The following is a 23,574-nucleotide window of genomic DNA, read 5'->3' as shown; positions in this document are numbered from 1 at the left end:
ACCCCACCAAGGAAAGGGAGGAGTCCCACCCCAAGTAGGATTCGTCCATATGGCAGTTTTGAATTGGAGTCTTATTCAAAGACTTTGGGCAAATCCTTGGGGGTTCCACCTATATAATGAGGGACAAGGGGAGGGGGCCGGCCACACTAACACCACCTTGGCCCCACCCCTTTGAGGCACCAAGGCCGGCGCCCCCCTCTCCCAAACCCTAGCAGCCCCTCCTCCACATACCTCTCCCGCAGCGCTTAAGCCCTGCCGGAGATCACCACCACCGCCACCACGCCGTCGTGCTGTCGGGATTCCGATGAGGTTTTATTACTTCCGCTGCCCGCTAGAACGGGGAGGAGGACGTCTTCATACCGAACGTGTGACCGAGTACGGAGGTGCTGCCCGATTGTGGCACCGTCAAGATCTTCTACGCGTTTTTGCAAGCGGCAAGTGATCGATTACATCCACCATGGGATTTAATCTCGTTAACGCTTAGCGATTTTCAAAGGTATGTTGATCTCCACCTCGTTGATACCATCTACTAGATTAAATTTTGGCTTGTTGTTCGTTCTTGCGGTAGGAAATTTTTTGTTTTCTATGCTACGAATCCCTTCATGAACCACGTGTAAAAACACAATCCGGTGTTAAATGATACTCATATACTCTTTCCCTTCCGTTCAATACTGTTAAGCCCGAGACGGAGACGGGGCCGGCGCAGCCGCTGGGCCGGGTGCCCTGGCGCGAGGAGCCGGAGCGCCGGCGCTGGCACTGGTCATGTCGTCCCAGAGGCGGTCGGCGATGACCCGGTTGGCGGCGTCCGAGGTGTGGTACGCGTCCCAGAACACGTAGGCCTTGCGGTCGCGGCAGGGCGTCGAGTCCGGCAGGCAGAGGCCCCCTACCTTCGTGTCCACGCCGCAGCACGACGTGTCGGACGTCGTGAACCCTGCACGCAGCAGCAGACACCAATGCGATGTAAGGAAAGCACGATTGAACGGCACGCCGGAACGGCTTGGGTGGCGCTGATCTTACCGTGTTTCTGCGGGTGCTGGATGAGCTCCATGACGACGGAGTAGCAGTCGGCGAGCCCCATCTGCGCGCCGGGCAGCCTGGCGTTCATGCCGTCGAGCAGCTTCTTGGCGGCGGCGTTGAACTGGACGGCGTAGCTGTTCACGTGCTCCAGGCACTCCCCCGTGGCCAACTTCACCCGCTGCGCCGGGATGCAGCCGAGCGGGGGGAGGCCATTGAACGCCACCTTCCGCGCCCCAAGCCCGTACAACCTCTGCATCAACGAAACAAATCGATGGATCGATCGGTCCTCATCTTGTCAGTCAGATGAGCAGAACGATCGAGTTCGATCACTCGTATCAGTTAAGCTGACACAGCGCGAGTGTGTTAGTTCTTGCCTTGAGTTGCCGGTCCAGAGTGGCGACGAGGAGGCGGATGAACTGGTCGTGCGTGTACGTCGTGCCGTCCGCCATGAACGGCTGCAGGAAGTTGTTGATGTAGTCGTTGCTCCCTGATAATTCAGAACGAGAACAGATGCACATTGTTTACAGTTCAATCCATAAGCTCGCTCGCTCTTGCATGGTGAATCTGACAAGACCGAGATAAAGAAATGAATTGCTTTACCGAGCCCGATTTGGAACATTGCGGCGTTGACAGTCTCCTCGGCGGCCTCCTTGCCAATCTTGGCGATCATCGCCTTCTTCACGCTCTCGAAGCACGATATCTGCTGGTCGAAGGAGAAGTACTCGACCTGCAAATTGCGATCCCACATTTTACCGTGTCACAGAACTATCCACGGGTGATCCAGCGCCGCCAAGAAGTATGTGACCATGCAGCTTACAAAGTAGACGCCAGTCTCGTTCAGGATGCCGGCGCCGCCAGACGCGAAGTTGACGCCGGTGAGGAAGTCGTCGTCGTCGGCCATCGACAGGGAGAGGAACGGCGGCGGGGACGGGATGCCAAACTTGGCATCTGCATCAGTCCAAACATCACTCATGCCACTCGATCATGTCGTACAAACGTGTACACGATTCATGAATTAAGTTGGCAAACACTTACCCATGTAGTCTCCGATGGTTCTTCCGTTGGTGAACCTCCCGGTGGCGACGCCCTTGGGGTAGTCGATGCCGTACCATGGGTAGTTGGCCTTGGCGAGGGAGAGCTGGAAGTAGTTGTTGTTCCCCACCTCCGACATCGAGTCGCCGAACACGTACGTCACCGGGCCCTTAGGCGGCGGAGCCGCCGTGCCAGCAGCGACTGAACAATGTGCTAGCGCAACGACCGCAATGCCGACGACGAGCGCCGCCAGAGCTGCCATGATCGCTTAATTTGGTCGCTGAAGAAAGGGCAAGGTGTCCGTGTCTGAAACTCTGTACTGCCTGCTCTTGCCTTCTTGGTTGTGTGCTGATGGCTTGTGCTAATTCGGACAAGGTGGCGCCGATTTATAATGTGGAGTACGAAGTGATTTCATTTTCTAGAAGCTTGGGTTATTGTGGTGAAACAGTTTAACTTTCCAGCTTGAGTGTAGTGCGATGAATTTTAGAAGTTCACAGCTAATTAGCTGAGACGGCGCGGGCAGACGAAAACAGAGCAATTGGCAAGGGGAACAGACGTGGTAGCTGAGGTAGTTGAAGAACTCGTGATCTCCTTGCTAAGTTGCTAGAAGCAATTTTGATTGTTTAAACTGGAAATGAGTCATATGGTTGGGAATGTTGGAAACTGCAGGCATTCTCACGATTTGAGCGTTTGGACTCGTGGAGTTATGGATATGATCCTACCTCCTATGAGCATCTCCGAAATCCTATAATTTAGATGAGCAAACATCTCTATCCCTTAACTTCTTTTATTTGCGCCTCAAAAACTCTTTTTCGATAAAAGTAATATATTAATATCAAGAGATAACAATTACACTTAGCCTCTGAAACTACGCAGTATCCTTATGTCAGTACGGATGCACACAACAACAAAAAACTAAGAAAGACCCGCTACAGAATTCTAGCCATAGTAGCAACAATACATCCACCAGCATCAATACAACACCTGAAATTCAGACTCTCCAAAAGAGACGTCTCCAAGAAGGGAATAGTGCACAAGCACCATCATTGCCCAGTCAAAAAACTTAGGTTTTCACCCTGAAACAGTTCCCGCTCTCAAAACAATGCCTTTAATAAGGTCATTGCCATACACAACCAATTAAGGCTAGACTTTAAATTTTCACCCTGAAAGGTAAGACACTAAACTTCACCCATGCTGTCTCTAAAACTCCTATATATAGCCCCCTAATTTTTTTCTTCCAAATCTAACCATTCGAACCAAACATTAAGTGGTTAACAATTGAACGAAAATCTATTATTATTATTTTTTGGAAGCCGGTTGCAAAGAACTTGAAAACACCCAAAAAAGACCCACCTAGTTATTTTGTCGAACACCTCATCGGTGAAGGAGGTGGGAACCGTGGCCGGCATAGTCGACGCGGAGGGGTGATAAGAGCGTCGGGGCTAGGCAATGAATATACGTAGAGATCTCAGAGCAACAATCTTGCAGGTCGTCGATCCTTGCCGCGGTCGGATACTCCACGTCATAAAAAGACTTGGGGCCTCGGTTCCGGTGATGCCTAGCTCCCGGGTAGTCGAAATAAGAAGTCCCTATCCTTCGATGACGTCATTTTTGAACAAAACGAGCTCGCTGTGGTAGGAAACGACCACGGATCGGCGACAGGGTCAAAACGGTTGCGGATCGATTCCGACACGATTTTGGCAATGAGAACCACCGGTGAGTTTGACAGAGTTGGGCAGCCGGGCAGGAGCGCGAAGGAGGGTAAGGGAAAATGGCGGAAAACCGAGGAGAACGATGCATGGTGGTGCTTTTGGCGTGTTCCGTAGCAAATGCATCATTTTTGCAGCTGTAGCTTCTTTGCTTGGGAGACTTCAGGGGTGATCTAGGCTTCCTGGGTTGGACGTTGGTGACACTTTCCGTTTCATTCTCCCTCTTGGGGCAATATTTTTGGAGCTCATTTTGACTAGAGTGGTCTGAAGGTGGAGCGACGCTGCTTCTTGGGCATCATCGACGACGGGTCTCGGCGGCATGGTGCAGCGGAGCCTCGACGTGGGCCGTGTGATGGCATACACTTGTAGGGTGGAGGTGTTGCCTTGCATCATCAACGGGAGGACTAGCAAGGCTATGCGACTCTCTGCCCTAAAGGTGGACCAGTGGTTGATGGCGGTGAGAGCTTCAGTAACGTGTACATGAGGTGCTCTCTAAGATTATGCACTAGTTGAGCGCTTTATATTTCACTTAGTGGGTGTCTCGGGTATGCGATGTTTTCCGGTTTCCAGTTGATGCGAGGATATGGACTCTGTTGGCATGATCTTCTCTCATTATCGTGTTTGCAGGTTTTATGTGGTGGCTTCAAAAAAATTATGTATGATCTCTGTCAGACCTATATTGAATAAATTAATAAAGAAGCTGCATGCATCAATCTTTCTAGAGTCTGCCATTACGAAAAAACAAATTTGTGCATGCATTTGTTGGGTACTTGGGCCAGGTCAATAGGCCTATCTGCGACCTATTACTGGGCTGACCCTTACGGACACAAATTAGCCTAGCCCGGAAGGAATCCGCCCTGCAAGAAGGCAAAAAAGCCCACCGAGCGAGCGTGAGGATAGGGAGAGTTCAGAGTAGAAACCAGACTGACTGACGCATCTCTCCCTCCCTCCGCTGGTCGCGGCCATGGGAGAAGCTCTGGCCATGAGGCCCTCTTCCTCACCCTACCCTCTCCTGCCTCCCCCTACCTACTCATCCCGCCTCCCCCCTCTCCGCAGCTTCGTCGGCCTCCGGTGGTCCGCCCACCGCGTTCAGGTTATCCCTGCCCCCGATCTTTCCCACAGGAACCTCGTCCCCGTCCCTTCTGCTAATTGCTAGGCCACACACTAGCAAAAAGGACCAGACGAACGTGGGGCTGCGTGGTGGATACTCTGTTCTCTCGTATTGTTTTGATGCTTCATCGTGTTGTCCGGCTGGCGCAGGTCAGGGAGCAGCTGAATTGGGCTGCAAGAATCGGCAGTGGTACGCGAGGTTGGCATGGGCGATTCAGGTCAGTTACAAATCAAAAGCAATTATGCTGCTTGCTTGGTTGGTTCACAAGTCTCAAAACTACGATGTTACCACCCTGGGTTATGAGCAGGTAATTGGCTAGTCAGGAGCAAATCATAAACTCGTGGCTGAAAAAAAATAGAGTTCACTCAACAGGGCACTAGTTGGGTACTTGGGTGCCTAGTGTCAGCTGTGCAAGTTGGGTTCCAAAGTAGTTATGCATTTATGCTAGTTTCCTCTGGTGCTTTGCAACTCCGAAATGTTCCCATAAGTAACTTATATCAGTGGTAGTCAGTACATTTGGGAAATAAACTACGATGTTACCAAGATGTCAGCCCGGGTTATGAACAGGTGACTGGTTTAGGTAGTAAATCAGAAACTTGTGATTAGACACCAGTTTCGATGAGAGCGGTACATTTGTAATGTTTTTCTTTGTGAATCTGTTTTAGCTGATAGCTGCGGTGAAAATTTACCTTGAATGAGCAAAAGTAATGTTCCCAATGAGCAATTACATTTGATTCTGAACCTTATTTGAGTTGGTCCATTGGTAGTTGTTGAACAATAAGATACATCCTGCACATCAGCTATCGTGATATGAATTTCCTTTCATTGTGTTTTTTTTTTCTGATAATTTACAGGGCACCTGCCTCAAGTGCATCCCAGCCTTGTCATAGAGCCATCGTCATTAGAAACGACAATTCTCAGAATGCTGATTTTCCGCGTAACTACTCAAAAAGGGAGAAGAAACCATTTCCTATACCAGTAGTGGAGTTAAGGCGCCGAGCAAGACAGAGGATGAAGCAAGCTGAAGGAAAGCCCAAGAGATCATTGCCACCTCCAAAAAATGGATTGCTAGTCCACAGATTGATACCAGAGGCATACAGAGTGTATAATGCAAGGATTTTGCTCATCAACAACTTGAAGAGGCTGATGAAAGTAGTACCAGTAAAAGGCTGCAAGTAATTCGATTTTCCCATCCTTTGGTGATAATTATTCCCTGTGAATCATGCTTATGGTTATTATTGTATTGCTTATCAAATTGGACGGTAGAGGTCTGCTTTCACGTTGTACAAACCAACATAGCATTATAGGATGCATATAAAGGACTGACGAAATACCACACATCCACATTTACCATTGGAATAAAATTAGTTACTGTAGATGAATATAATCAACATCTTTTGTAATCAGGACATAAGAGATTATATTTGCAATTCGTCTATCATCCTGTGTTATAGAGTGCCAAAAATCAACTTCGCAGCATTACGAGTGAATGAGACCTCTAACATTTGCATGTGCATGGTGTTTTGATTATTTGTTTGAGAGTCTATGCTACACTACCTGCTCCATAAAGGCATGCCATGTGTATCATGTTGAGGATATGCCTTTTACATGTGTTTGTAGATACTGATTTCAGTTAAGACTCCATTTAGTTTGATGAGAATCAGATAGACATCTATATAAAGCCAAGGTGACCGTTGGGCTTCATGTATCTATCCCAAAGAAATCTATGTTCATATCCAAAATAAATCTCATGATGGCACCGGATGAATCTTTTAAAAATTTGGCTCATGATTCATAATGATGTGTTGTCATCTGATGTTTTGGTGTATGACTGACAGAATGACACCCACGACTAGTTTGCAGTTTGCCAACTTATGTGACCTTAAGTTGTCATATGCATTTTTTCCAGTGAAGATCTATGACTTTTGTTCTTTCTATATGAGGAAGTAATGCATGTTTCTGTTGCAGATATTGCAGCGAGATACATGTTGGATATGATGGACACCCTTTCAGAACATGCCGAGGAATGTCTTCTGATAAACGTAGGGGAGAACATGACTGGGGAAGTACTTTGCTGGAAGCTGTTTTCTTGCCAGTCGAAGCATACCACCTAGAGGACCGTCTAGGCCCGCGTATCCCTCATGACCAGAGGTTTGCAGTGCCCCGTATTCCTGCTCTTGTGGAGCTGTGCATCCAAGCTGGTGTTGACCTCCCTGAGTACCCGACAAAGCGTCGAAGAAAGCCGATTATTAAGATCGGAAGGACAGAGTTTGTCGATGCCAATGAGGATGACCTACCAGATCCTGATCCCGACGAAAGATTTAGTCAACCCCTTCTTGAAGAGCTACCCGACGATGAGATCATTGCTCCATCGAGCCCAGAGGAGACGGCTGTTCTTGCTGAGGAAACACTTGAAGCATGGGAGACTGTCCGGAAAGGTGCCTTGAGGCTTCTGAAGAGCTACGCTGTGAGGGTTTGTGGATACTGTCCTGAGGTGCATATCGGATCAAGTGGCCACAAAGCACGCAACTGTGGAGCCTTCAAGCACCAGCAGAGGAATGGACAGCATGGATGGCAGGCAGCAGTGCTCGATGACCTTATACCTCCTCGGTATGTTTGGCACATGCCAGAATCTGGGGAGTTGCAGAAGGAGCTGAAGAACTTCTATGGGCAGGCACCAGCTATTGTCGAGATGTGCATTCAGGGCGGCGCAGAAGTGCCTGAGAAGTATAAAGCCACAATGAGACTAGATGTAGGGATTCCCTCCAGTTTGAGAGAGGCTGAAATGGTCGTCTGAATGAATATTGTGGTGCTTATGTTGTCTATGAACTAAGATTGAGGTTGAGACAACCTGGAGCTCCATTCTGGCTGACCATAGATTGATACTGTACTCCATGTATATAGCAGGAACTAAGCTCAATAATATAATCTGGTAGGTTTTGTTTGTTTCAGATGCGACATTTACCAGATATTTCTTTATCTGTGTTATCTGAGGAATGTCATGGCAACTACTAATGCTGATATGGGCCAGTGTGCTATACGTGAATACTTTGGTATCAATGTCGGAATCAGTATAGGATCCAGGATTTCAGAAATAAAATTTGATACATTTTGAAAGCTAGCATCATTCAATATTTTGTTCCCTGTCCAACTACTCTTGGTGTCTGTCCATCTACAATAACAAGCATGAGAAATCTCCGGCACATTGAAAAGCACAATGACCAGCACCACATTCAACTAAAACAGGTTACAGCAACCCCTTGTAGTTCCGAACCATAGACAGCAAAAAGCAGTCATGCAATTTACAATTACCAGCTGAACAGTTTGTGTATTTGTTATGCCCCCATGCTTTCACAGTGCATACAATTCATGAACCAATTTGTCTGGCTACCGTCATTGGGGCAAGGGCTCCACGGCGGTCCTGAACAGAAGTATGTAGACCTTATCAACGGAAAAGTACAAGAATCCGCCCCTGGCGTGCGTGACATACGAGCCGAAACCCGTCCCTACGATGCAGTGCCAAGCTGACCCGTAAGCAGTGTCGAACTCCTGCCAGCAAAAGGATAAGGATAGTAAGCTCCCATCATTTATACAGTACTGCATAGCAATGAAAAGTTTGTGAATACTGGGACGCATAATGCGGTTCCCTGGCTAAAACTGGAGATGGAGTAGCTGGGGACGGTGACTGAGATTCAGGCACGTAAATAAACAGTCAGACAGGTAGGGTGACATTGTAGGACAGACTAATTCAGGTGTCTTCTCTGTTGCACACTACTGCATTCCTGGACTAAATCTCTGGGTTGTTCGTTGTTGATTACCTTCTACTCCTACACTAGTTGGCTCTGAGATAGGATGATAGGACTATGCGCGATTCAGGTACATAAACAAGTACTCAGACACATGGCATTCGAAGAGCAACTGTGAAGATTGCAGCGATTGAGCATTTGAGCGTGGCAGATGTGAGTGAATATTCAGTCCCCAGAACAGTCCATTTTTCCGGTCAAACTTGCTTAGCCTTCTGTGCAGCGACACTGACAGCCACATGAGATGACAAAACGGCCCTCTGATTGTGCAGTGCGTTAAATTCTGTAATCGGTGGTTAGCCACGCGAATGATAGATAGTTTATCATTCGGCTTGACCCCATCGCTTAGGTGTTGGGAGCCTGATACACCAACGGCCAACAAAACAACAAACCTATCTTGTTTTCAGCCTTTCAGGTGTACTGTACGCAGTACGCAGAAAGCCGAGGGGGCGACCAACCGACTCTGATTCAGTTCATCTAAGTAACACCCGTAAGGGAGTGATCATCTTGATGCAGAGCAATTCAACATGGGCGTGAATGCGTGATCATCTATACGCAATGCACGGGAGTGATCATCATAGTGCGGAGCATCTGTGTCAGCAATTCAACATGGACGTGAACGCACAAAGCCTCAGTGCAATCCTTCAAGGCCTCCAAGAACCAGAAGGAATTGCTGCACACGATGTGTATGGGTTCCTAGGTTAGTCCTAGCAAGCAAGACGATGCTGCACTCACTGCACGATCACCATTTGGTGGTCTAATCCGCGGCTATGGTAGAGCAAGCAGGCAAATGTAGGCAAGCTGCTGCGCTTGCCATTGTACTTTTGGGAGCAGACAACACTGGAAGCGTCCGGCTAAGTTGTGCTACAGTGTATACTGGCAATCTGTAATGTTAAGTTCTTGCAGTAGCGTAGGAGCGGTGCACGGCGTTTTGAACAGTACCTTCTTGAGGGCGAGCGCGATGCGCTTTGGCTCGAGGCGGCGCGGGTAGTGCGGCATCGCGGCGAGCTCGTCGCGGGCGCAGCGGAAGGCGCGCCGCTGCAGCGCGGGCGGCATGTCGGCCGCCACCACCCGCACCACCGCCTTGTTCCTCTCCGCGTCCGGGGCCTCTGCCTTCTTCTTCGACGCGCCGCCCACGGCCACGGCAGCCTCGTCCTCCGCGAGCCTTGCGACGCCGAGCAGCGCCCTGATCACGCCGCCCCGGCGCCCCGCCTCGCCGCCGGCCTCCTGCTCCCTCATGCCCACGAGCCCACGACACTCGCGCCGGGAGTTTTTCAGGAGCGGGAGGTGGGAAACCGGGAACGAGCTGAGATGGCGAGTGTGCCTCTAGTTTTCTTTGCAGAATCGCTGTGCGGCGGTTGGGGCGGCTTTTTGTATTGGGGCGGGAGGGAGAGGACGGCGCGCGCGCGTCGGGGCTCGTTAAAGTTGGCGCCGTACTCTGCACATTTACCCATTGTTTTCTCTGAACCGGGAAGCTCGCCGGTGCGATCACCGACGGCGCGCTCCGGGGCGGCGCACGATGTCGAGGCGTGGGGGACGAGACGACGAGCGACGAGCTCCGTACGTGCGGAGGCTGGGCAGGCCAGGCCATGGGGCGCAGGCGCACGGTGGGGCTAGGTGCCTAGGCAAGCCTAGCTGCTCCCTGTCAGCGTGCGGCGCGGAGTAGATCATGTGGAGATGTACGACCACTGCTTCAGTTGTTCGGTCTCGTCTTGACAGCACATGACATTTTTTTTCTTCTATTTTTGAGGATACCGCACATGACATGTATGCGACGAAACATGAGACGCGTCGAGATGTGGTCTCTGCGCTACGGCCCAGCCCAACTGTATGGGCCTATTTCACAATGCCAAGGCGTGTCGATTTCTAGTTCGGCCCAACATTTTTGGATGTTGTAGTGAGGGCTGAAGTGGAATGTCACCAACGGCAAACCCGGCAAACCCAATACACCGCTTGTCGGGGACGTGCTATACACCGACCTGGTCGGTCAGTGGACCGCGGCCCATCCCAACAGGTAAGCTTTTTTTCCTTTTTCTTTCCTTTTTGCTGTTTTATCTTTTCTGTTTATATTTCCATTTTTAAAATCTAACAAATTTTTTGGAAACACAAAACTATTTTTTGAGATAGAATATTCCGTAAAATTTGAACATTTTCAAAATTGAACAAATTTTAGAATTTGAACAGTTTTAAATTTGAACAGTTCTAAATTTGAACAATTTGAACAGTTTTACATTTGAATATTTTTTAAATTTGAATAAATTTTAAATTTGAACATTTTAAAATTTTAATTTCTTTTTGAATTTGAACAAATTTCATATTTGAACGGTTTCCAAATTTGAATGGCTTTCAGATTTGAACGGTTTTCAAATTTGAACATTTTTTAATTTAAACATTTTCTCAATTTGAACAATTTTTAAAAATTAAAATTTTGGAATATGAAAAATATAACAAAACCAAAAACAGAAAAAAGAAAAAGAAAACAGAAAAAAGAAACCAGAAAAGAAAAAAGAAAATGCAAAAACGAACTGCACAGGCTAAACTGACCCAAATGGGCCTGGCCCATACCTGACCAGGGGGTGTGCGGTGGCCGGTAGCCACCGACCTGGTCGGTGTATAGGTTTTGCCGCTTGTCGCGGCATGTTTGGTCAGCACCATGTACCTCTCCTATTCATGTATGTTGTGGCGGGCCGGGCCCGTTAGCGAGGGGCTGTGGGCATCCTCTTCCTCATTGTAGCCGGTTATGCTGCAAAATATCCCGTCAATGCTACAAAAAATCCTTAATGTACCATCTTTTTGTATGTAGCAACTATGGATTGAGCAACTAGCGCGGAAGTCGTTGGGTGGATACTTGAGAAGTTGACTAGAAAGAAGGAGCACTTGTCAATGTCTTTTTCAGAAATGTGACATCGCTTTCTGTGCAATCCAACCAATGTTTTCGCCTACCTTATCCAACATTCCAACACCACGTATGCAACAATGGTGCAATCTCCGTGTCGTAGAAGATCGTAGTAGCACTTACCCATACTTAGACAACAAAACTATGTACATATGTAGCAAATCCTAAAGTTGTATGTAACATCGACAAAATCCTCAAAACTAGACCTTCCCAACGACCATGGAGGCATTGCCATGGCCGATTCGAGATCACGAGGCACCAATCCGCCACATTGGAGGTCCGTCGGGGCCGGATCGGGTAAATCCCGAAACCATCCACTTGCCGAGCGTCCATCTTCTCCAAGTCAGGCGGCGATTGGACACCTCAACATCCATGGCCGCCATCGCGAGCTCTGCATGGCGTGCTTGTCGGCCATCCGAGTTGTGACACTTGAAGGAGGGTCCAACCTAGGCAGCATCATCGGCCATCACGGGTTGCAACGTCTGGAGGAGCTGCACGTGTGGCGGCAAGTGCACATATGAGCGGTATGTGTGACGTTAGCTGCGACGGATCATGCGGTGAGGAGTGACGGCAGTCGCTGAGGAGCTCCAAGAGGTGCCAGCCTCACGAGCAGGGAAGCAGCAAGAACAAAGGGGGCTCGTGGGTGGATCTAGCTCCATGTGGTGTGAGGTTGAGGTTCTGAAAGAAGAAGAGCAGAGGACACACGGTTGCAACAAAAAAGACTAGCTGTAGCTAAAGCCGGGCTGTCAAACAAAGTTTTCCTTTGTTGTTTATGTTTATGTTCATGTTCAATTGTCTTATATTTAGTGTAATTTTGAACAGGTAAATTGGGCCTTGATGTTGTGTTGGGCCTTAGTGAGCAAGTGAAGTGAGGTGGCGACTGGATTGGGTCACCCTGATCTTGATTATTAACTCGCTCCTTTGGGTCTACCTAGTTGGGAATGAGGCAAGGTGGAAATTCAGAAACACCTATTCTATGACAGATTTATACTTACCTTCTATTTTCGTGCCTTTACAAAAATGAATGTTTTTATTTTATGTTTTATTTGAGAACCCCTTGAATGCCTTATCAAAGGGTTCTCAAAAATTCAAAATAGATCTAAGTAGGCTTCTGCAATAATAGACCCTCGTACGAGCGAACAAGGTTACCAGCCCCACGACCAAACATCTTCGTTTCTTCACTAACCCCCTAGAATCACAACCTCACTTTTATCAAGATTGATTTTTCGGCCAAACATATCTTCAACGAGTCATCTTGGCACAGTGATGCTAAACGTGACTGCGTTGAATACATGAGGTGGTGTGGACGGAGCTGCCATCCACTTTAGTCAAACTGCTTCCACGAACCCCGGTTCTGAGAGCCAGAAGTTCTTGAAGTGGATCCGGTTCAACTTAGGAGGTTGGCCCCCTCCCGATGAGAATATAAAAGGGACATGGTTCGAGCCAATCCTAGCAAGCACCCGTAGAGAGCAAAGTGGAAAAGCCAGATCACACTCTACACACACAAAGACCCGATCCAAAATACTCTGAATTAGATCCACTTGTTTATTGGTCCAAATATATCTTTCTCCCACTCACGTGATGTGTCTAAGTGCGAGATCCGCGATACACCAGTTGAACATCCATATTCTTGGGGTATCCACGTTGGGCGAGCTCTTGACATCCGACGTGCGGATCAAGTTGAAGTCGCTAGACAGAACCACTGGAACTGGGCTTCATTCAAACTTTGTTGTCAATTCCGCCAGGTAGGCAAGAGACTTGCTATGGTTTGTGGGGCATGTTCATTGGAGGTTAGATTGTCTATGGGCGAGGTGCATGCTCACATGGAGCTCCCCATGTTTCATATCCTCCACCTCGAAGATGTCCTCCTTAACTCCTAGGAGGATGACTCCCGAGTGGCAAGAGGCCATGAGCTAGGCCCATTCATTTCTTTGACAACTTTGGTGTTGACCATATTGTTAGAATAGTATACGAAATTAGATATGTACTAGGATACTACTTCTTGTACTCCAAGTATCTCCCTCGTGTATTTCTATAGATACCTGTTGCGGTCAGAAACCCACCGGCGGGCAGCGACTGGCAACACCGTAGAGCCGGGAACAACTAGGGCTGCGGCTGGCCCCAGTCCCTCAGAGCGACGGCCCGCAAAGCCTCCTGGTCACACGTCCGATGCTGTCGCAAGGGCGTGCCACCTGACCTATACCTGGTCAGGAAAGTGTTGGATGATGCCTCGCTTAGTTTCCTGCATGGCATACACGTAAACGTTAAATACGAGCCTCGATCGGCTCTCGGGTTATCCTCGTGAATCGGCTCAAAGAGCCGATCCACCCATGATTCGCACGAGGTGCACGAATATATGGTGGTCCTGCTTGATCAAGATAAAGCTAATGCGATCTACGACGATTTAGGGTTTTCACCGCATAATCGGATCATCCTACTCACGATTGGGCCTCGCGCACGGTGATCATAAGCCGATCCTAGACAGGGCCTAAAAACCAACACGAGGTTGATCCCCGGAACATCTTGTCTAGGGCTAGCAAATTACACCCTACACGCCGCTGGATCCTCCAACCCTTTGTAAGGCCTAACTATTGCGGATATTAAACTAATCCTTGAAGAACAAGGAGCAACCGTAACGGATCGAATCTACTAAACTATGATCAAGCGGGGTGCCGCCCCTACACCTAAGATAGGTGTAAGGGCGGCTAGATGTATAAGGGTTGCACTACGACAGCATATGATACGAAGAACAATGCTAACCCTAACACATCCAAGATAACTACGTTGCTCGCCATCAAAAAGGCTTCGACACGAGCAACGCATGAACAACGTAGGTAGGCTTGTCTTGCCTAGATCGCAAGATGCGATCTAGGCGGCATGGTGCTTACCGGAGAAACCCTCGAGACGAAGGAGTTGGCGATGCGCCGAGATTTGTTTGTGTTGAACGTTGGTTGTTGTTTATTTCATAAACCCTAGATACATATTTATAGTCCAAAGGACTTTCTAATTCAGGCGTGCACCTAACCGTGCACGGGTAAAACTCTATCTCCTAACCGACACGTAACCTAATATGTTACAGATACATGGGCAAACTAGCCCAAATTTTGCATGTAAGGCCGATTCACATATTCCTTCTATATATATTCTTCAAGCCCATCTTGATCACGGCCCACCTCTGACTTGGTCAAACTCTGGTGATAACACATGCCCCCCTGGTTTTGGAAATGTCATTTCCAAAATCATTACGCTTTACTTTCGTCGGGTCATGTCGTGGCAGGCAGCGAACTGCCGCAGAATCTTCCATCATTACGCCTCGCCTCCCGGGCTTCTCTGTACGAATTGACAATTTCGGCATCACGTCCTCGAGAACCGTCATGGCATTAAATCTCCACTACACTCCCTTTATTTATCTGTGCCAAACGGTTCACCACTCCATCTCCTTGCTCTGCTCTGTCCACCAGTGCCAAAAAACCCTCTTCCCCTGCAGCCATGTCTTCCTCTTCCTCCTCCGCCTCAGGCCTCCCCCTCCAATCGTCACCGAAGAACAAGAAAGAGGACGACCTCCACTCCGGGGCGAACCCCATCTCCTCTGACAAGGAGAAGAAAGAAGGAGAAGTAGAGAAGACCAAGGCCTCCCTCTCCGCCATGCTCCCGTCGAAGAAGCGCTCCCGCATGTGGGCGGACAGCGAGGACGATGATGACGACGAGGAAGGAGAAGAGGAGGAGGAGGAAGATGATTCCTCCTCCTCCGCTGGGTATCCGCCGACGAAGCGCTTCCGCACTTGGGCGGATAGCGAGGATGATGATGATGACGAGGAGGAGGAGGAAGCTCCAGCCGACGGCTGGGGCAGCAGCGGCGAGGACTTCTCCGGCAGTAGCGCCGATGGCGACGCCGACGACGATGCTAGCGAGGAGTAGTTATGTAGGATCAGTAGTTCCTTGAGCAATCGGCTCTTCTTTTGTTCTTCTTTGAGCAGTCGGCTCTTTATTGTAAGAAATCCCAATATTAATGAAGAACTTCCCTTAACTTGATCTCGCCGATTTCCTATCGTACTGATTTGGCCGATTGTTAACTTGATCACCGCTCAATAAGCCGATGGCAACGCACCGGTAACCTGCGAACCTTGCTCAAATTCAGACCCCCAAACTTCCAACCGAACAGGCCCAACCCGTAGTCACCGAGCGCAGTGTTGGACTAAACGGCAAAACCCCTAAAATAACGCCTGGCTTTGTCATTAACCTCAGGTTTTCAGACATTTTCCTGCCAGACCCTTCTCTTCCAAATCCCCTTTGCTTTCAGGGGCTCTCTGAGATCATTGCTAACTCAACCCAGAGGCTGGAGATGATACTTGCGGGACGAGGCTCCTGCTCCGTTTTTCCCACAGCAACTACTCCTCAAAAGCTGAGACATAGAGTCAGCCGATTTCAACGAAATCGGCTCCTTATAGCAAAGGATCCTTCAGGACAATCTGCCCCCCGAGCCTCAGTTAAGGCGGGAAAAATAGTGAGTCAGCCCAATGTGCCGCCATTGGCCTCAAATCATAACGCGAGCCGGCCGATTTCAACAAAAATCGGCTTCCCAAAGCGAGAGCCTTCGGGGTGAGCTGCCCCCGAGCTTCCTCGGTCCACCTCTTCGTCTTTGCGAGTCGGATCGGCTCCTTTCCTTTGGTGGATCCGATGCAACCCACCCTTAACCTGATCCGCACACCCATGCTTGCTCTTGGCATTGTTCTTGAAGAGAGGATCTGAGCCATTAAACCACTCCCTTGAGGAGTTCTTCCATTAGAGTCTCTCTTCGTGGCCCACTTCCTGCTCCATTGACCCTCTGATTATAACAGTTATACCTCTTGAGTCGATGGCCATGCATCGGCTGTGCTTAAAAAAAAAATTGAATTTTTTACGGCCGATTTATGTATCGGCCCCCATACTTGATACTCCTACTTCATATCCTCGTGTTTTGTCCACCTAGGTGCCCCCCCGAGCCGATTCTGTCAAGAGAATTGATGGTATCGGCTCTTTAGGTATTCCCTGCTGGATCAAACGTTGAACCCGAGCAGAATGGATGGTGAGGATAATTTTGGCCGATTGCTGGAATCGGCCTCCACGTTGCTTGTTCGATGAAGGTTTTGTAATGTCCCTCCACAAATTTTTGGGGCCGATCACAAGGATCAGCCTCGCCACGTTTGCTCGTTGATTTGCTCCAGCTACACGGTTAGGCCAGTGGATACGACCAACCTAACTTCATCCTCTGTCACACTGATGCGCTCGCTGTCGTCCACCTTGAGTGCATCGTTTAATCCTCGAGCAGCAAACTCCGTTGGGAGAATGAACACCATGTTCGTGCCAGCCGATGTTTCATCATCGGCTTTCTTTTGTCTGGGGCGCCACTCCTTTCTTTGTGGCCGACCTTCTTCGTCCAGGGTTCGCTGAATCTTGGCGGCCAGATCAGGCCGTGCCTTCCTCAACGTGTGCAGGTATAATCTTTCGGCTTCTTCCAACCCACGCAGACGCTGAACCCTTCGTTTTTGGGAACGGCTGAGCCCATCAGGGCACCACCTTGGCCGATGATACTTGTCTTCTTCATCATCGTCCTCTAGTTCCTCGAGATCTTCCACCCGAGCGGACTCGGCATGCTTGTTCCGAGGCGGGAGAGGCCCTAGACGCTTGAACACGGACACGTTAGCTGCATCCTTCTTCCTTTGTTTACATTCCGGGCAATTGCCGATTGTTGGCAATCGGCTCATTCCTGAATCCCAGCGAGTGTCCGAAGAAGGGGCAGTCCCGAGTGCCTATCCACGTCGTCTTGCTCCCTCGACTTTTCCTTGGCGTGGCGCTCGTATCGCTCCTCGTCGTGATCATGCCGACGACGTCTCCTGTCGTCCCTAGCCGGACGATCTTTTTCATCATCATCGCTGTATCGCCGGCGTTGGTCATACTGACTCACATACTTGTTGAGGAGGTGATCAGAGAGAGGTCGTTGATATCTTATGTTCTTCACTTCTCCCTCTGTGACGTAGCGCTTGCCGTCTTGGCGGAGCCGATCGCGTGGAGCGGCTTCTTCTGTGTCTTTGCTATGAGAGCAGCTGCCCTCATCCCCGTCCTTATCAGAGTGGCGCCCAAGCCCTACCATGTTGATATTGCACGAGAGATCTGGCTGGCACCCTCCATGGTAAGTATACTCCACCATGTTAACGGCGGGGAAGGGGTGTGTGTCGACCTTCATGGCGTACTGGTTGAAAATTAGCCGTCCATTTTCTATCGCCATTTGGATCTGCTGACGCCACACCCTGCAGTCGTTAGTGGTGTGGGTGAACGTGTTATGCCACTTGCAGTATGGCTTTCCGTTCAGCTCCTGCACCGTAGAAATCTTGTGGCCTTCGGGTACCTTTATATGCTTCTCCGTGAGTAAGAGATCGAAAATCTGCTCGGCTTTGGTCACGTCGAAGTCGAACCCTTTTGGAGGGCCTTGTGGCTTCACCCATTTGCAGGATACGGGGCCTGCCGCTCGAGTCCATTCAGCCACTGCTACCTCTCGATCTCCCGCAGCACCTTCATCTTCGTCTGCCTCAACCAGGGTCACCGCACGCTTGAATTTGTCCTGGTAAACATCTGGGTGACGCTGTTCATATGCTGACAGCTTCTGTACCATATGCGCCAATGAAGGGTAGTCTGCTTGGGAGGCCACGTCCTTGATCGATGATGAGAGACCCACCACCGCCAACTCGACTGCTTCTTTTTCACTTACGTGAACCGAATAGCATCGGTTCCTCACGGTCCTGAAGCGCCGGATGTATTCCGACACCTGTTTCCCCGCGCTTCGTCGTACTTGTGCTAGATCGGCAATGCCGGCCTCGGAAGCCTCCGAGTGATATTGCTCATGGAACCGCTCTTCCAACCGCTTCCAAGTCCGGATTGAGTTCGGTGGCAGCGATGTGTACCACCCGAAAGCCGATCCTGTGAGGGACTGTGCGAAGAACCTCACACGCAGCTCGTCTGACGCTGAGATCGTGCCCAGCTGTGCCAAATATCGGCTCACATGTTCGATGGAGCAGGAACCATCTGATCCACTAAACTTTGTGAAGTCCGGGAGCCGATATTTGGGTGGTAGCGGGATCAATTCATACTCGTTGGGGTACGGCTTGGTATAGCCGAACGTCTTCCTTTTCGGCATCATGCCGAACTGATCTTTCAGAATTGTACAAATCTGATCCGCGGTGATGGCTGAAGGTGTCGAACCCCGAAGATTCGCCGGGGTGGCATACTTAACCAGCCATGCTTGCTTTTCCAGTTCTGAGCCAACTGCAGGAGCTGGGCTCTGGAGGTTTGTCGGAGTGGCGTACTTAGCTAGCCACGTTTTCTTCTCAAGATCTGCCCCCGACGTTCCTCCTGCTGTTCTAGAGGCCCCTGCTGTCGCAGCCTGGTTCGAGAGTGCCCAGGTGCTGCAGCTCGGCACATATGCGCACGCGTATCCGTGCGGGATCTCCTTGGGCGCCTCGGGTAGGAATTGGTAGTCACTAGGATCACCACCAATTTTGTAGACGACGTATGCCGATGAGTTCGGCACTTCGGTGCTGCCCATGCGAACGGCGGTGGTGGATGGGACCGGAGTGGCATCTCTCCTTTGTAAGTCCCCGAGCTGGTCCCGACGGCGAATACCGATGGCTCATGATTTCCTGGATCACGCGCGAGCGACACGCTCTAAAGTGTTCACCGGGCTCTCGAGTGGTGGTGCAGCGAATGAGCCACCATGTAGTTGATCTCCCGACGCAGCGACTCGGTGCGTTCTTCTGACGGAGCGGACAGGTCCACTCCATCGAGTGCGCCTTCAGGTGAGAACCCCTTCCACCTGACGCCATGGGAGCGGGTTCTGTGGAAAGGGCCGATGAGTTCGGCTTCGAGGACTGCCTTGATCTCATCATGCTTCTTCTTGAGCTCGTCAGACAGATCCTCGTACTTGACCGGAGTGGTTTCCGCCATCTCGGATGTAGACGGTGATGCGGTGGATGTCGAAGATTGTCCCACCGGGCGTGCCAGAATGTGTTGCGGTTAGAAACCCACCGGCGGGCAGCGACTGGCAACACCGTAGAGCCGGGAACAACTAGGGCTGCGGCTGGCCCCAGTCCCTCAGAGCGACGGCCCGCAAAGCCTCCTGGTCACACGTCCGATGCTGTCGCAAGGGCGTGCCACCTGACCTATACCTGGTCGGGAAGGTGTTGGATGATGCCTCGCTTAGTTTCCTGCATGGCATACACGTAAACGTTAAATACGAGCCTCGATCGGCTCTCGAGTTATCCCGTGAATCGGCTCAAAGAGCCGATCCACCCATGATTCGCACGAGGTGCACGAATATATGGTGGTCCCGCTTGATCAAGATAAAGCTAATGCGATCTACGACGATTTAGGGTTTTCACCGCATAATCGGATCATCCTACTCACGATTGGGCCTCGCGCTCGCGCACGGTGATCGTAAGCCGATCCTAGACAGGGCCTAAAAACCAACACGAGGTTGATCCCCGGAACATCCTGTCTAGGGCTAGCAAATTACACCCTACACGCCGCTGGATCCTCCAACCCTTTGTAAGGCCTAACAATTGCGGATATTAAACTAATCCTTGAAGAACAAGGAGCAACCGTAACGGATCGGATCTACTAAACTATGATCAAGCGGGGTGCCGCCCCTACACCTAAGATAGGTGTAAGGGCGGCTAGATGTATAAGGGTTGCACTACGACAGCATATGATACGAAGAACAATGCTAACCCTAACACATCCAAGATAACTACGTTGCTCGCCATCAAAAAGGCTTCAGCACGAGCAACGCATGAACAACGTAGGTAGGCTTGTGCTGCCTAGATCGCAAGATGCGATCTAGGCAGCATGGTGCTTACCGGAGAAACCCTCGAGACGAAGGAGTTGGCGATGCGCCGAAATTTGTTTGTGTTGAACGTTGGTTGTTGTTTATTTCATAAACCCTAGATACATATTTATAGTCCAAAGGACTTTCTAATTCAGGCGTGCACCTAACCGTGCACGGGTAAAACTCTATCTCCTAACCGACACGTAACCTAATATGTTACAGATACATGGGCAAACTAGCCCAAATTTTGCATGTAAGGCCGATTCACATATTCCTTCTATATATATTCTTCAAGCCCATCTTGATCACGGCCCACCTCTGACTTGGTCAAACTCTGGTGATAACAATACCCTACGAGTTTCAAAGAAATAAACACGAAACTCTATGAACCAAACATGCATGTAGGAGGTTGATTCCTTTGGTTGAACTTGCTAGAGCATGAAATTTCACATGGTATTAGATCTACAAGGTCCAGGATTCAAATCCTAGCGTACGCAATATTTTAAAGTAAATATTTTCACCCCTCTCTAAAAGAAACCAACCATACACGTCCAAGACCCGTGAGATATCTAAAAATAAAAAGGTCCACCAGCCCAGGTGAGGTGTTGAATATAATTGTCTAATCTCTTCAATTAGATAGGTCTTACTCCCTCCGTTCTATGAAAGTTGTATGTATGATATTTGATAAATTTCCTGAGATGGGGTAGTATGATTGAATTGGCTAGGACATTCAATTCCGCGCATATAACTATGTATTTTTTTACCATGTGCCGAATTTGACTTACAAAAAGACAAAACCGAACATATAAATGTCTAAAATAATGAGCTAATCAACCAGTACGTGTATTCTTCATGGAAAAAAATAGCGCGCTATTTCGACGCTAATAGTACGCTATAACGTTTTTAGACAGCCCACGCTACATCATTTCGGCGCTATAGCGTGCTATACCGCGCTATAGCACGCTATTAGCACGCTAATAGCATATTTTTTGGCCGACGCTATTTTGTTATAGCGCGCTATTTTTTCCCTTGGATTCTTACCGTGTACCCACCTAATCCTATATAACTAAGAAGTTCATCCCCACTAACATATTTCTCTCAACATGCAGCTATGACACCTAAGCAATCATGCCACGTCACCCCACTCATGGGCTCATAATATCATGTATGTAGTCATCCGTTGAATTTTGGTTGTCCCCCAAACCAGTTGTGCAGCATTATTGTTCAGTGTGGTCGGCGGCGTTTTTCTCTTCGTCTCCTGACTTCCTGAGTCTCCCAGCATTAGAAACGAACCGAACCAAGACTTAATCACACCAAGGCAGACGATCAGCCTGCATCCTCTTCAATTCCCTCCGTCCACCTCCCAAGTTCTATAATAAGCAATGGCTGAACCACGCCCGTCCATATGTCTGTCCAAACAATGAAAAAATCAGTCGACTGCAAACTCGCGAGCAACACCACCCATGGCCATTCATCTACCCAAGAAGAAGCGGCCCTGTCGGACGTGGAGGTCAGAGATGCGTACCGTGCTAGGCGCTGTGCTTCCACCTTCTTTTCGTCTCGATAAGCAAGTCCAGCTCGCCAAACTGATCGCAAGCAAGCGCGCAGACGATCATCAGTGACGCTGCCCGCATCCAAAGTGTCATCTTCGTGGCATGGGCATCCCGTCCACTTTCAGGGTAGCCGTTGTCGGCGCCGGGTGGCGACGCCGGCCGGAGGTCGCTGTCGTCATCTGCCCAGTACATCGCTAGGTATTCTCTCGCTCAGCACACCCTCTATGCTCGCCTAGACGGCTAGACATCGTTCATGTACAGGTGAGTTCGTACTGACTCTTTTGGTTCGAATCAAACCAATTCATGTCATTTGTTTTCCTCTAGGTTGTCCCGATCAGATGTGACATAAGGTTCATTTTTATTTTTTGTAGATTTCAGTAGCCCATCTCTATTACTCTAGGTTTTATATTTTTTCGGAATCAGTTGGACAATCACGATTAAGCAATTCACTCATCTTTTATTTCTTTATGTTTTCCCTTTGGTAGTTCCACAAATTCGCTAGCTACCGGAGTCTCTTTTTGTCGCATAGAAAGAAGTAAATCATGATTGCATTCATTTCACTGCGATTTGGTTACAGTTTGAAGAGTACCAAAAACAAAGAGAAACCTGATGAGTTGCCCTTACTCTGGTTTGCATGGTCAGTGGAAGCTTCATAGGATGAGATTCTGTAATATCAGTAACATTCACACATGATTTATGTTACCTTCCAAAGTAATCGTTTCAGCACCTCATTGGCAGAGTGTTTCTGGATCTTCACTGCCATCTGAAAGGGTGACCGATTGGACTATAGATTGTACATAGCTAACTTATCACTGCGCACAATATATATCAGGTGAGGTATATTGCTGCCTCCAAAAGGTTGCAGAAGTTTGGGTTCATGCATCCTTAAGTTGTGGAAGATCTGCTGGAAATATTAGCAGTAAATTGATATTACCAAATGCGCATTCATTATTTATAGCTGCCTAAGGAGGACCTGAAGCAATTCATCTGCAGAAGTATTGATGCCCAAATATTCTGACGTTACAGGATTTGTACTGGTGATAAACACTACTCATTATATTCTGAGAAGACAATTGGAAATCATACATCTATTCATCCATTGGTTTCTAGCACCCGATCATTCATTTGTATAAGTTTTACCATCCATTTTATTATGGTATATTAGTTTCATGGATCTCAAAAATTAAGATTAACTCCTATACGCGCGTGATTATATTCTTTTGCCATCGCATTGCCTCAATGCAACTGTTGCAGTTGAGCTTAATATAATGCCAGTTTGAGCCTTCCGTCTAGAAGTTCTATATGAATATAAGGGCAGAACTTTCAAAGATACTGTATGTATAATCATCATGTTATCAGCTATCATGCATCCCACCAGGGATAATTTGCTTCTTTGAACAAACCAAATAACACTTCTTTCCTCTTTCCGTTTTTCTGTATGCAAGTATCCAAGCATGGAAAGTTAAACAGAAATTTAAAGGATATCCTCAGCCTCTTTCTTCAAGAAAATATGGTGCTGAATGTTGGTGAATGAGTTAGTCGGTGTTTTTTGATGCTGCCATATGGTCTTTTATACAAGCTGTACTTAAGGTGGCT

General features: G+C 48.8%; 3 protein-coding genes across 3 annotated transcripts; 1 reads left to right on the top strand and 2 right to left on the bottom strand.

Moving 5' to 3' along the window:
* Positions 1–674: 674 nt before the first annotated feature.
* Positions 675–2,311, bottom strand: LOC124688258 (GDSL esterase/lipase At5g37690-like). The gene is made up of 6 exons (XM_047221958.1): positions 2,053–2,311; positions 1,835–1,965; positions 1,618–1,744; positions 1,392–1,504; positions 1,018–1,267; positions 675–931 (listed from the first exon to the last, which is right to left on the bottom strand). The coding sequence occupies exons 1-6, from the start codon at positions 2,309–2,311 to the stop codon at positions 675–677; spliced, it is 1,137 nt and encodes a 378-aa protein (XP_047077914.1).
* Positions 2,312–4,673: 2,362 nt separating this feature from the next.
* Positions 4,674–7,822, top strand: LOC124693067 (APO protein 2, chloroplastic). The gene is made up of 4 exons (XM_047226521.1): positions 4,674–4,851; positions 5,019–5,086; positions 5,724–6,044; positions 6,838–7,822. The coding sequence occupies exons 1-4, from the start codon at positions 4,723–4,725 to the stop codon at positions 7,664–7,666; spliced, it is 1,347 nt and encodes a 448-aa protein (XP_047082477.1). The 5' UTR covers positions 4,674–4,722; the 3' UTR covers positions 7,667–7,822.
* Positions 7,823–8,134: 312 nt separating this feature from the next.
* LOC124693066 (dynein light chain 1, cytoplasmic-like) lies at positions 8,135–9,911 on the bottom strand. Its single transcript, XM_047226520.1, has 2 exons — positions 9,615–9,911; positions 8,135–8,418 (listed from the first exon to the last, which is right to left on the bottom strand). Exons 1-2 carry the CDS (start codon positions 9,909–9,911, stop codon positions 8,263–8,265), a joined length of 453 nt encoding a protein of 150 aa, XP_047082476.1. The 3' UTR covers positions 8,135–8,262.
* Positions 9,912–23,574: the final 13,663 nt, after the last annotated feature.

This window comes from Lolium rigidum, chromosome 2, assembly GCF_022539505.1.
Source record: "Lolium rigidum isolate FL_2022 chromosome 2, APGP_CSIRO_Lrig_0.1, whole genome shotgun sequence".
NCBI classification, from domain to species: Eukaryota; Viridiplantae; Streptophyta; class Magnoliopsida; order Poales; family Poaceae; genus Lolium; species Lolium rigidum.
The sequence above is the reverse complement of the archived record's forward strand: the minus strand, read 5'-3'. Positions and strand labels throughout refer to the sequence as shown.